We start from the raw sequence: 14261 nt of genomic DNA on the forward strand, positions 1-14261 counted from the left end.
TATTTCATTTAGCATAATGGTCTCAGGGTTCATCCATGTTGTCACAAATGGCAAGATTTCACTTTTTTAAATAGCTGAATAGTATTCTTGTGTGTGTGTGTGTGTGTGTGTGTGTGTGTGTGTGTGTGTGTGTATCTCAATGGACATGTAGGTTTTCTCCATATCTTAGCTATTATGCTGTGTTGAACATAAGAGCACATATGTTTTTTCAAAGTAGTGTTTTTGTTTCCTTTGGATACACACCCAGAAGTGGAGTTGTTGGATCATGTGGTAGTTCTATTTTTAATCTTTAGAGGAACCTGCATACTGTGGTTGTACCAATTTAAATTCACACCAGCAGTGCACAGAGGTACCTTTTTCTTTGCATCCTTGTCAACACTTGTTATTTCTTGTCTTTTGGTAGTAGACATTCTAATGGGTGTGAGGTGATGTATCATTGTGATTTTGATTTGCATTTCCCTGATCATTGATGATGTTGAGCCTATTTTCATGTAGCTATTGGCCATTTGTATACGTTCTTTGGAAAAACACCTCTTCAGATCCTCTGCCAAATTTTGGCTCAGATTGTTTTTTGCTATTAAGTTGTATGAGTTCTTTGTATATTTTGAATATTAGCCCCTTATCAGATATATGATTTCCAAATATGTTCTCCCAATCAGGAGGTTGCCTTTTCATTTTGTTGGTGGTTTCCTTTGCTGTGCAGAAGCTTGTTCATTTGATATAGTCCCAGTTGTTTATTTTTTGCTTTTGTTGCTTTTGCTTTTAGCGTAAGACTAAAAAAAATCACCAAAACCTATATCCAGGAGCTTGCTGCCTATGTTTTCTCTAGTTTTATGGTTTCAGGTCTTCTGTTCAAGTCCTTAATCCATTTTGAGTCGATTTTTGTGTATGGTATAAGATAGTGGTCAGATTTCATTCTTCTGCATATGTCTGTCCAATTTTCCCAATGCCATTTATTGAAGATACCATCCTTTCCCTATCATACATTCTTATCTCTTTCATCATAAATTAATTGACCATATATGTATTGTGATCATATATGGCCATATAGGTTTATTTCTGTGATATGTGTTCTGTTCCATTGAACTATGTGTCTGTTTTTATGCCAGTACCATATGGCTTTGATTACTATAGCTTTTTTTAAAAAAATTCAAGGTAGTTTGATTACTGTAGCTTTGTAATATAGTTTGAAATCAGGGAACATGATACCTACACCTTTGTTCTTTTTTCTCAAAATTGCTTTGACTATTTGGCTCTTTTATGGTACAATACAAATTTTTGGATTTTGCTATTTCTGTGAAAAATGCTATTGGATGTTTGGGATTGCTTTGAATCTATGTATTGGAGAGTGTGGACATTTTAACAGTATTAATTCTTCCAACCATGACTGTGAAATATCTTTCCATTTATTTGTATCTTCTTCAATGTCTGTCTTCTTTTCTTTTCTTTCTTTCTTTCTTTCTTTCTTTCTTTCTTTCTTTCTTTCTTTCTTTCTTTCATGTAAAAAAGGTGTTTTTATTAAAGCATGGGGACAGGACCCATGGGCAGAAAGAGCTACACTCAGTTTCTTTCATTAATGTCTTATAGTTTTCAATATATAAGTCCTTCACTTTGGTTAAATTTATTCCTAGGTATTTTGTTCTTTTTGATGCAATTGTAAATGGGATTTTTTTTCCTTAATTTCTTTCTGATATTCATTATTAGTGTAAAAAACAGTGACTGGTTTTTGTGTATTGATTTTGTATCCTGCAGCTGTACTCTGAATTTGTTAATTAGTTCTAACAGTTTTTTGATGGAATGTTTAAGATTTTTCTTTATATAATATCATGTGCTTTACAAATAGTGACAGTTTTACTTCTTCTCCAATCCAGATGCCATTTGTTTACTTATTTATTTATTTCCTAATTTCTCTAACAGGACTTCCAATGCTATGTTGAATGAAAATAGCAAGAGTGGACATCTTTGTCTTGTTCCTGATCTTAGAGGAAAAGCTTTCAGCTTTCCACCTTTGACTATGATGTTAGTTGTGGGCTTGTCATATGTGGCCTTTATTATGTTGAAGTACATTACCTCTATATCTACTTTTTTGAGAGTTTTTATCATAAACAGATGTTGAGTTTTATCAAATGCTTCTTAAGCATCTGTTTAGATGATCATATGATTTTTATTCTTTTGTTAATGTGGTATATCACCTTGACCAATTTGGGAATGTTGAGCCATCCTTGTATCTCTGGAATAAATCCCACCTTATCATGGTATATGATCCTTTTCATTTATTGCTGAATTCAGTTTGCTGATAGTTTGTTGAAGACACAATATTTGCTTTTATGCTACTCAGGGATATTTGCCTGTAGTGTATGTGTGTGATCCTTTTCTAGTTTTGGTATCAGGGTAATACTGGCCTCATAAAATGTGTTTAGAATAGTTTGTCCCTCTTCTACTTTTTGAAAGAGTTTGAGAAGTATTAATATTAATTCTTATTTGAGTGTTTGGTAGACTTCACCAGTGAAGCTGTCTAGTCCTAGACTTTTGTTTGTTTGTTGGGAGGTTTTTGATCACTGATTCAACTTCCTTGCTAGTAATCAATCTGTTCAGATTTTCTATTTCACCATGCTTCAGTTCTGGTAAGTTGTCTGTTACTAGGAACATATTCCTTTGTACCAGTTGTAACATTTATTTTGTTTCTGATTTATTTTCATCCTTTCTTTTTTCCTGGTGAGTGTAGCTGAAGGTTTGTCGATTTTGTTTATTTTTTCAAAGAACCAGCTCTTAGTTTCACTGATCTTTTCTATTGTCTTTTTAGTTTCTATTTCATGTATGTCTGCTCTAATCTTTGCTATTTCCTTCTTTCTACTTTCTTTGGGCTTCATTTGTTTTTCTTTTTCTAATTCCTTGAGGTGTAAAGTTAGGTTCTTTATTTGACCCTTGTTTCTTGAGATAGGCATTTATTACTGTGAACTTTCCTTTTAGAACTGTTTTTGCTGCATCCCATAAATTTTGATGTTACATTTCCATTTTCATTTGCCTCAAGGTATTTTTTATTTCTCTTGATTTCTTCTCTTTCCCATTGGTTATTCAGTAGCATGTTGTTTAATATTCACATATTTTTTAATTTTCCAGTTTTATTAATGGAATTAAATTCTAGTTTCATATCATTGTGGTCAGAAAAGATGTTTTATATTATTTTAATTCTCTTAAATTAAGTTTTGTTTTGTGGCCTAACATGATATATTTTGGAAAATGTCCCATATGCACTTAAGAAAAATGTGTATTCTGTTGCTTGTGGATGGAATGTTTTGCAAATATCTGTTAAATACATCTGGCCTAATGTCATTTAAGGCTCATGTTTCCTTATTGATTTTCTGTCTGGATGTTATATCCATTGATATAAGTGGGTATTAAAATCCCCTACTTTTATTGTATTGCTGTTTATTTCTTCCTGTAGGTCTATTAATATTTGCTTTGTATATTTAAGTGTTTCTAGGTTGGATACATAAATATTTACAAATGTTATATCCTCTTGTTAGATTAACGCCTTTATCATTATGTAACTCCCTTCTTCATCTTTTATTTGCAGTCCTTGTTTTAAAGTCCATTTTATCCGATATAAGTATAGGTACTTCAGCTCTCTTTTGGTTTCTGTTCGCATGGAATGAATATCTTTTTCCATCCCTTCACAGTCTATGTATGTCCTTACATCTAAAGTGTGTCTCTTGTAGGCAACAGATAGATAGTGTTGGTTTTTTATCTATTCCATCAATCTGTGTCTTTTGATTGGAGAATTTAGTCCATTTACATTTAAAGTAATTATTGATAAGTATGTGCTTATTACTATTTTGTTAATTGCTTCCTAGCTGTATTTACAGTTCCTCTCTGTTCTTCTCTTCTTCCCTTGCACTATTCCTTTGTGGTTTGATGACTTTCTTCATATATAAGGTATAAGTTATCCTTATATTCTTTTCCCTTTATTGTTTTGGATTTTCTATAGCTTTATTTTCTTATGCTTACCATAAGGCTTGCATATAACAGCTTGTAATCTATTGTATCCATAATAGTCTGTTTTAAGTTGATAACAACTTAAGTTTGATCCCATTCTAAAGCTCAACATTTTTATTCTCCTCACTCCATGTTTTGTTTTTGATGTCATGTTTTACATCTTTTTTATCTTTGTATCCATTAACTAATTGTAATCATATCTATCTTACTACTTTTTGTTTTTTAACATTCATACTATCTTTGTAAGTAACTAATCATTGTGGTTTTGATTTGCATTTCTCTGATGAGACATGATTCTTTACATAGATACTCCTAAAGATTTATAAAACAGCTACTAGTATTAGCAAGAGAGATTAACCATTTCATGAGATGTAAGGCCAAAGTACAAAAATCAGATCTATTTTTATATGTTAGCCGTAAATAATTGGAAAATGAAATAGAATCTAACTTCCAATTTATAGTAGCATTTAAAAAATATTTAAATAAATTAAAGGGAAGACATGTAATCTACCAAATATTGGAATGAATGTAGAGAATGGAGAATTTTCATCCATTGTTGGTGGTTGAAGATTTGGGGGAAAGGTCTACTTCTAATAAATAAAACATTCACCTATGATATGACTTAGCAATTCTTCTTCTAAGTATTTACCCAAGAGAAATGAAAACATATGTGTGCAAACATACACACAAATGTGTTCAGCAATATTTATAGCAGTTTTATTCATAATAGTCAAGAATTGGAAATAGCCCAGGTGTCCATCTATAAGAAAATGTATTATTATATAATGGAATATTACTCAGCAATAAAATGAAATGAACTTTTTTTTAGAGTTTATTATTTATTTTGGAGAAGGAGGGGCAGGATGAGGGAGAGAGAGAGAATCCCAAGCAAGCTCTGTGCTGTCAACACAGAGCCCAATGTAGGGCTTGAACCCACAAACTGTGAGATCTTGACCTGAGCCGAAATCAAGAGACAGACACTTAAACAACTGAGCCATCCAGGCACACTTGAAATGACCTTCTGATATATGTAAAAATGTGGATGAATCTCAAAAACATAAGTGAAATAATCTAGACACAAACCAGTATATGGTGTACGATTCTATTTATAAATTTATAGAACAAGCAAAATTACAGACAGTGGTTTTGCCTTTGGGGCGAGGATTTGGATTGGCTAGGAAGGGACACAAGCAAACTTTCTGAAATGATGGAAGTGTTCTTTACTTTGATCTGGGTCTGGATTATCCAGTGTTTTCATTTGTCAAAGCTGATAAAACTGTAATTAAGACTTATGCATTTCACTTTATATGAATTTCACTTCAAAATGTATTAAAGAGAACCATAATAAATATTGACTTTTCGTTAATGATGTGAATGCTCAAGTGTTTGGGGGGAGCTGTGTAGATTTCTGCAGCTTCCTTTGAAATGCATCAACAAAGTAAGATGGATTGATGGATATGTGAAAATGCAAAATAATTAATTGTAGCATGTAGGTAGTGGGTACATATTTGTTTCTGTGTTTTTAACGTTTATTTATTTTTGAGAGAGAGAGCGCACAAGTGAGAGAGGGGCAGAGAGAGAGATGGAGACACAGAATTTGAAACAGGCTCCAGGTTCTGGGCTGCCAGTGCAGAACCCGATGTGAGACTTGAACTCACAAACTGTGAGATCATGACCTGAGCTGAAGTCGGACACTTAACTGACTGAGCCTCCCAGGCATCCCTAGTGGGTACATATGTGTACACCATACATTTATTTCAACTTTTCTGGATGTTTGAAGCTTTTCATAATAAAATGTTAGAGGGAAATGCACTTTGGAAAATTATGACTTGATTATAGAGAGGCAAAATCATCACTACCCCTCCTTTGCACCTTTGGAATCATGCAGAAGACAAGAATGATGAAGAAAAACTCAACTCCTTTTCACAGCCAACCTAGGTTATAGCTAAAACTCTGTATTTCAAAATACATGGAAGAACAGTGAAAAACAGGTTATTAGTGAAAGCATGCAAAAGGACACAGATATAAGACACCATGGAAAGAAGACTTAGGTGCTACAGATCTCTGAAAGATCAAGACCTCTTAGAAGATGAAGTGCACATGAGGTGCAAATCCTATATCCCCTATTTGCGACAGTGGAACAGGTCTGCAATGGCTTGTGATAGCCATCCTAGAACTGGTTTGCTTCCAAAGAATTGAGGAGGCAGGGCCTAATGAAGAATAACATAGATAATGAATATCTGAAGGAGGCAGCTTTTCTCACAGCAGGCAAAAGAAGAGTTTCCTTACAGTATTAAAAGAAAAGACGAAAACAACCAAACCATAACAAAAATAACCTGGCTAATGGAATTCATTAAAAAAATTAAAGTCATATGCAAAGTGTCACTAGTCTGGAAGATAGCACAGGCCCCTCTGCTATGTAACTTTCTGCAAATAGGTGATCTAGGAAAAAATCTCTTTAAAAACTGAGTTGTGAGAAATGAACCAACATAGTATCCATACAAATATACTAGAATAAGAATGGAAAAAAGAAACAAAAAGTAAATGGCAGGAAAAAAAAGTTTCACCACAGATAAGTTGCTATTGAGTAGATGAAAATATATTAGTATGGGGCTCCTGGGTGGCTCATTCTGTTGTATCTGACTTCGGTTCAGGACATGATCTCGTGGTTCATGAGACTGAGCCCTGCATTGGGCTGTGTGCTGACATCTCAGAGCCTGGAACCTGCTTTGGATTCTGTGTCTCCCTCTCTCTCTGCCCCTTCCCCACTCATGCTGTGTCTCTCTCTGTCTCTGAAAAATAAATAAAAACATTAAAAAAATTGTTTTAATATTGGTATGAGTTTAAAATGTTAATTTCTTCTAAAAAGGATATGTTTAAGGAAGAATTAAATGTAAGAATTTAAGGAAAATATGATGAGACATAGGAGAAGATGAACTTAGGCAGATGAACTGCCAACTTGCTAGTTGGCAGAAAAGCAAAAAAGTAAAAGAAAATAAGTTATCTCAGAAAAAATATATATTGTTTGTTTCATAAGAATGTGTGTGTATGTCAACAGTTGGTGTGTGGCTGTGGGAGGAATTGCCTAGGAAGGGACATCAGAGAAATTTTTGGAGTATGAAGATGTTTTATATCTTGAGCAGGGTAGTGGCTACATACATGCATACAATTCTCAATGCTCATTAAATGAAACACTTAAAATGCATGCACTATTTCACTTATTATGTCTAAGTTTAAAAATAAAATGTATTAGGGGGAAAAGGATTTATGAAGCATGTGACAGAGATTCAACATATGTATAATTGGGGTCTTCAAGGAGGAAAACAAATCATGGAACAGAACAAATATTGAAGTTGTAATTCAGCAACAATTTCCAGAAATAAAGACTTATAAGAACATAAAATGAACCAGGGAAAATTGATCTTAAATGTGTCATACCCTAGGCGTGTTTTAGTAAAGCTTCTGGATGGGAAAAAAAGAAAGGAGAGCCAAGTAAAAAGTTCGTGTCATGTATAAAGGGGAAAAAACAAAGATAAGACAACTCTGAAGCTCCAGAGCTCCCAATAAGCTGGCATGAAGCCTCTGCAGGAACTGCAGTGCACTCCCCTTTTTCCCATTCCTGCTTCCTGAAGCTTCTTACAGCTGTTGTTTCTACAAAAAACCTCCCAAACGCAAATTTTCATCTCAGATTCTGCGTCCAGGTGATCTGACCTGAGATGTACCACAAAGGAAACCTTAATTAATTCTGAAAGGTAGAAATAGTTACAGATAACTTTCTCTGGGAGTAATGCAATAAAACTAATCAATTACAAAACCTGAAAACAGAGGTCACTACGACCTCAGTATTTAAAAGAAAAAAATTCTTGGGTCAAGTAGATAAATGTGAACAAATTACAGAATATCCTTAAAAGAATAACATTCTGGAATGATCAGAACCCACGGGATGGCTAAAACAATGCTCAAAAAAATTGTAACTATACGTATTTACATTAATAAACAAGAAGAAATGAAAATAAACAGCTCCAGTACTGATAACTAGAATCTAAAGATTAAAATAGAAATTAATGAATTAAAAATGTACAATTAATAAGTGAACAAGAGTTGTTTTTAAAAAAGAAAAAGCATGGGGTGCCTGAGTGGCTCAGTCATGTAAGTGTCCCACTTTAGCTCAGGTCATGATCTCGTGGTTCACGAGTTTGAGCCCCTCGTGGGGCTCTGTCCGGCTTAGAGCCTGGAGCCTGCTTTGGATTCTGTGTCTTCCTCTCTCTCTGCCCCTCCCCTACTCTCTCTCTCTCTCTCTCTCTCTCTCTCTGTCTCTGTCTCTCAAAATAAATAAATAAATAAACATTTAAAAAGAAAAAGTAATAAAATAGATGGACCTGGTGTTACCTTACCTAATTAAGAAAAAAGAAAGTACAACTATGTGAAACAAGTGATAAATAACAGTAGCCACAGACTCGGGGGGTGGGGGGTATCATGGCAGGCTACTTAGCTCAACTACATGCAAATAAATTTGAAAGCCTGGATGAAATGGAAAGTTTTCTAGGAAAATATAATGTTCCAAATTTTGCTCTAGAACAAAGAGAATACTAAAACCAAGTTGTCAGAAAGGTACCTTCTTACCTTCCCTTTCAGTAAATACTAAGTAAGCCAAATTCAGACAAGTGCTACTACAGTAAAGAACAAATCAGTTTAATCTCATCAAAACTACTGTAGCACATGGAAAGAGAAAGGTACCTCCAAATTTTTTTAAAAAGACTGCACACACTGGGTGTTATATGTAAGTGATGAATTACTAAATTCTATTGCTGAAGTCATTATTACACTATTTGTTGACTAACTTGGATTTAAATTAAAAAAAAAAAATTGGATGCTTAACTGACTGAGCCACATAGGCGCCCCCTTGATTAACTATTTTTCAAGTTGTTTTGTAAAGAAAATTATTTTGTGTGGATTATTTTTAGAATTTGATGAATAAATTACACCATTATAGATTGTTACAAAAAAAAAGACTGCACAAAACTAAAAGAAATCAATCTCACGTTAATGTAGAAATCTTATGATAAAATGTTGGCAAATAGAGGTCAACAGCACATGAAAAAATATTATAGCACACCAACTGGAGTTTATTCCAGAAATGCAAGGATAATTCAAATCCAAGAAAATTACTAATAATCCTATTAATAGCTTTATGATGGAAAATCATGATAGTTTATATGGATGGTAAAATGGGCTTAAGACAATTTGATATTTTTATAAGAAATAAAAATGAGTAGAAAACTATTAAATTACATATTATAGATTAATATATTAAAATATATTTCTTAACATTAAAATATGGCTCTCATCTCAAAGCTGGCTTAGTATTTCCTAAGAAGTAAAAGGACTGTCACTAAAGTTAGGAAGAAGTCAAGCATGTCCATCAGTGCCGGATTCCAGCTCCAGCAGGTCCAGGGGTTCCCAAAGGATGAACGGCATCGCGAAAGTAACAAATGGACCCAAACCACAGCAGTGTGTTAGACTGGCCGCTTTATTGTGGCAAGCGTGGCATTATATTTGTTAGCAATTTCCTTATAACGTGTGTCATCTATGTTTTCTGGCATTACCTGATTCTAAAGATGTTCCTTTGTGTAATCACCCATTAAGGAACAACATAGTTATTTTCTCGTAACGTTCCCTCCTGCCCTTTCAAGGTCATCTAGCTCTCAACACCTCAAGGGGAACGTTTACAGGGACGTGACTTCTTAATTGTTCCTTTGAACCATTTGTGGTACAAGGAACAAAAGTATTCGCTTTGGTCTGGGGTGCAGGGAGGGAGCCAAGAGGGCCCTGGGAACCCACGCCCTATGCGCTCCCAGAGAGACAATGTATACCTAGGAACTAATGAACCATTCTGTACCTTAACCCACCGGGTCCAGTTATCATCTGGAATGCCTCCTGGGGGCCAAGTGGGCCTAGGGGTTGGAGTAACTTGTATCCGTATATACATTCCTTTGTTGCCAGAGTGGGGATTTGGAACCCATTTGTCCCCCTCCTTGGCTGAGAAATATATGGGGCTGTCCTTCCTTTAGGGAGAGGAGTCTTTATAGGGGGTGGCAAGGGCTGGCTGCATGATTTCCTTGCGGAATCTTCTTTCTTTCCCCAGTGGTTCTTTTCCCGGGGGGGCCTGTCATGGGCAATTCCCCAACCGACAAATCCCCAGGTGCTTTCACTGGGAGGGGGGCTGCCCTGACCAGCGCTAAGGCCAAATTATATAAAAGCAGGAGTCCGAGAAGCTTCACTTTCGGTGGGCCGCCATGCAGTGCCGATCCATCCACCGCCCGGGCACTGCCATCAGGCTGGTTGGATAGCTTGGCTTCTGGCACATCAGTGCAATTATTTAATACTGTTTGGGAGGAACTTAACTGATGCAATCAGAAAAGAAATTAGAGGTGTAATATTTGGAAAATAAGAGATAAAATTATCAATATTTGAAGATACAATTCAATCCCTAGAAACTAAGGAGCTGAAAAATTATAACAAATAAGAAGCTTCAGTAAGCTAAATATATGTCAACAATCTTTATATATACAAGCAACAGTCGGTATTAGAAGCAGCCCCCAATCAGGTCATGATCTCAGGGTTCGTGGGTTTGAACCCCACATTGGGCTCTGTGCTGACAGTGTGGAGCCTACTTGAGATTCTCTCTCTTTCCTTCTCTTTTTGCCCCCCCACTCACACTTTCCCTCTCTCTCAAAAATAAATAAACTTAAAAAAAAAGAAGCAGCCCCCCAAAAATAAAATGCTCAGGAATAAGCTAGATCTATAAAGAGAAAACTTAAAAATGATTCTAAGAAATGCAAATAAAGATTTAATTGGGAAGGAACTCCATGGTCTTCAATTAGGAAGACTCAAACATGTTAAAATGTTAGCCTGATCCAGATGAAATGTAACATGATTGAAATAAAATTACCAGTAAGATTTGGTTTTTAAGGGGAGGAAAACTAGACAATGTTCCATATGGAAAACCAAACAAGCAAAAATTACCAAGAAAAATCTGCAAAAGAAGGGTAATGAGAGGGAGATAGCCTGCCAAATGTTAACATTTATTATAAAGCCTCACTAGCTTACTATGTTCTAACACTTCACTAATAAAAAGAGAGATGGAACGGAACAGAAAGTCCAGAAACTGACCCAAACACACAGGAGTTCACTGGGAGGAAGGTGAACTTTCTAATGAATGGTTGTGGGACAACTGAGTATGATTTTATGTAGCAATTTCAAAATGATGACCAATGGGTAACAAATTGAAAATTGAAAAATGAAAACTTAAAAGTAGCAGAAAAAGTCATGGTTAGAAAATGCATTTATATATGTCTCATTGTGGAGAATACTTTTTGAAGTAACACACTAAATTCAAAAGTGAGAAAGAAAGGAAAAGAACCATTGAGTATATTAAAAATAAGAAATATTTTTCCTTGGCATGAAACACTAATTACTGTGAAAAGAAAAATACAAAGAATGAAAAAATTCACTTATGTACAATAGATAAATATAATATCCCCAATATGTAAATGATTCCTGTAAATCACTAAGAAAAACAGAAAAAAATGAGAAAAGAAATATAATATTTCTTAAGGCTGATGTTCAACTTTTTTTTTTTCACAAGGGAAATGAAACTTACACATACAGTGAAAAAACAAGCTACGGTAAAATCCCAGATTGGTGTTTTGCTAATGGTATGCAGAAACAAGTACTTTTTTTTTTAAGTTTATTTATTTATTTTGAGAGAGACAGAGACAGCATGAGCAGGGGAGGGGCAGAGAGAGGGAGAGAGAATCCCAAGCAGGCTCTGTGTTTTCAGCGCAGCTCCTGATCCAGGGATTGAACTCACCAACGGTGAGATCATGATGTGAGCTGAGGTCAAGAGTCCCACACTCAAATGACTGAGCCACCCAGGAGCCCCTCTTTTAATGTTTATTTGTTTTTGAGAGAGAGAAAGACAGAGCACGAGCTGGGGAGGGGCGGGGAAGGGGGTGGACAGAGGATCAGAAGCAGGCTCCACACTGACAGCAGAGAGCCCAATATGAGACTTGAACTCATAAACTGTGCAATCATGACCTGAGCCAAAGTTGGATGCTTAACCAGTTGAGCCACCCAGGTGCCCCACAAATACTTTCATATGTTCTTTGTAGAGGTATATCTTGGTACTGTCTTGGAGGGTGGGGACATTAAAGGTTTTCAGAATTACAGTTAGACACACCCATTGGTCCAGCAATTTCTCTTCCATGGATATATCCTAGAGATGCAAAATGTATACATGAGCACTGTTATTTATTGCAACATTGCTTGAGCTGGCATAAGATTGAAAAACCCAAACAGCGGTGCCTAGATGGCTCAGTTGGTTAAGCTCAGAGCCTGGAGCCTGCTTTAGATTCTGTGTCTCCTTTTCTCTCTGCCCCTCCCCAGCTCTCACTTGCACGCGCGCGCGCTCTCTCTCTCTCTCTCTCTCTCTCTCTCAAAAATAAATAAACTTTAAAAAAGAAAAACAACCCAAACATCTGGCTAGGCTGCTCTCAGTTCACGAAGCCGGGCACCCGAGGTCCAGAGCTCTGTCTACCCAGAGTAAGGGGTGTCCTTTTCTCATGCTTGGGTAGGTATGGTATAGACTAGCATTGATTCGTTTCTGAAAAGGAGAACTTAAAGACTCTTGTGAAGTAGTCCCATGGTTTTGGATTTGGTTTTTTTTTTTTTTTATTTTATCTTTATTGTTGTCTTTCCCACAAATATTTCAATTGCATTTTTACTCAACTTGCCTTGATCAAGTCCTTGCAAAGGATTTCTGATCCAGTTTTAATAAAATAGAAATAGCTTTCTTTCTGTAGCCATATTTCACCAGTTTATGTAATAATTAAATTAATAATATAATTAACCTGTTACAATGAATATACACACATTCAGCAATAAACAAACAACAATTGGCATCAGCTCTGTGGGCAGGAGTAGTTATGCTCTGGCATGATGAAAAGTAGCCTGCCTGATGCAAGAGCTCACCAACCAGGATATCAGTTCGTAAACCTGAAAGAGGGATTGGAGAGTTTGGTTAATCCAGCAAGTTGGTTGAGTGTTCATTTAAGAGAGCTTTTATTACATACAGACAATAAGTAAAGAGCAATCTATTGTGTTCCAAAATAAATAAAATCAGAGTAATCCTAATAAGCAGTGATTTGCTGATATCCTTATATTTTTATATTATGACTGCTTTGTCTTCATTTATGACTTCCATATGAGCCCACATTCTTTCCAATGTGTTGCAGGCTTTGGTCAAGGAATTACAAAATGATGTCTATGAAATAAGGCAACAAATCAGAGAGCGTAAAAAAATGCAGAAAAACAGGGACGCTTGCAGAACTTCAACCCATAAAGCCCAGACGTTGGCAGCTTCTATTCTCAACATTTCACGGTCAGATCTAGAGGAAATATTAGACACAGAAGATGAAATGGTAAGGTCATTTAAGTATTTATTAATCAAGGGCTCTTTACACATTGAGCTTAAGCAAATACTTTTATTTGTTTTATAATTCTTAGAGTTTCATCTTTAATATAATATTAATGAAGGTAAGCTTGACAATGTACTAGTGAAAGTTACATCAAGGGTATTAACCAACTCAGAAAACCTTTAGAAAAATTTAACTGTAATACAGAAATAAGCCAGTACGTAGAACCTTTAGACCTGCTTCTTTGTTATTCAAGTCCTTTCCTGTCACTTCCATTTTCTTTAATTTAGTTAATCATATATCTTATAAGATACTATTTTTAATTAAGCCAGTTTGAATGGATTTAGTTAAGGGGGGTCATCATTGATTTGAGGACCTTTCCTCCGATGTGAGTAAAAATAGTAAATCTATTGGCTTTCCTAGATAAATTCAAAATTATTGTTGATGAAGTTAAAGAAAAATATATTTATGGCTTTAAATTGGCTAAAGTACTCCTGTCTGAGTGAATTGATATGCATACAGATATGAGTCTTCAGTAGCAATTCTGTACCCCTGGGGAGGCCACTGCATTTTTAAACATAGTTGTTTCCTCGTTGACAATAGAAGCTCATCCTATACATAGTCTTCTATGAGACCTGAGGATGATAATCCTGTTCTACTATTAAGTCTCTGAACTTTAATGCATGAATACTAGACTTTATTGTTTGCAAACGTTTAAAGAGATGACAGCACTAGTAGCTTCCCAATACATATTTGCTCAATGAATAACTAAAATGGTAGATGTGAATA

General features: G+C 35.4%; 1 protein-coding gene across 2 annotated transcripts in view; it reads left to right on the forward strand.

The window, feature by feature from the left end:
* Nucleotides 1-14261, forward strand: part of CNTLN (centlein) — a 329566-nt gene that overhangs the window by 300616 nt on the left and 14689 nt on the right. For both annotated transcript variants that reach the window (XM_025934944.2, XM_086685371.1), the window contains exon 24: nt 13293-13478. In XM_025934944.2, the coding sequence (XP_025790729.1) occupies nt 13293-13478 (186 nt within the window). The remainder of the gene's footprint in view (nt 1-13292; nt 13479-14261) is intronic.

Source organism: Puma concolor, chromosome D4, assembly GCF_028749965.1.
Source record: "Puma concolor isolate L17-30 chromosome D4, mPumCon1.1.hap2, whole genome shotgun sequence".
Classification (NCBI taxonomy): Eukaryota; Metazoa; Chordata; class Mammalia; order Carnivora; family Felidae; genus Puma; species Puma concolor.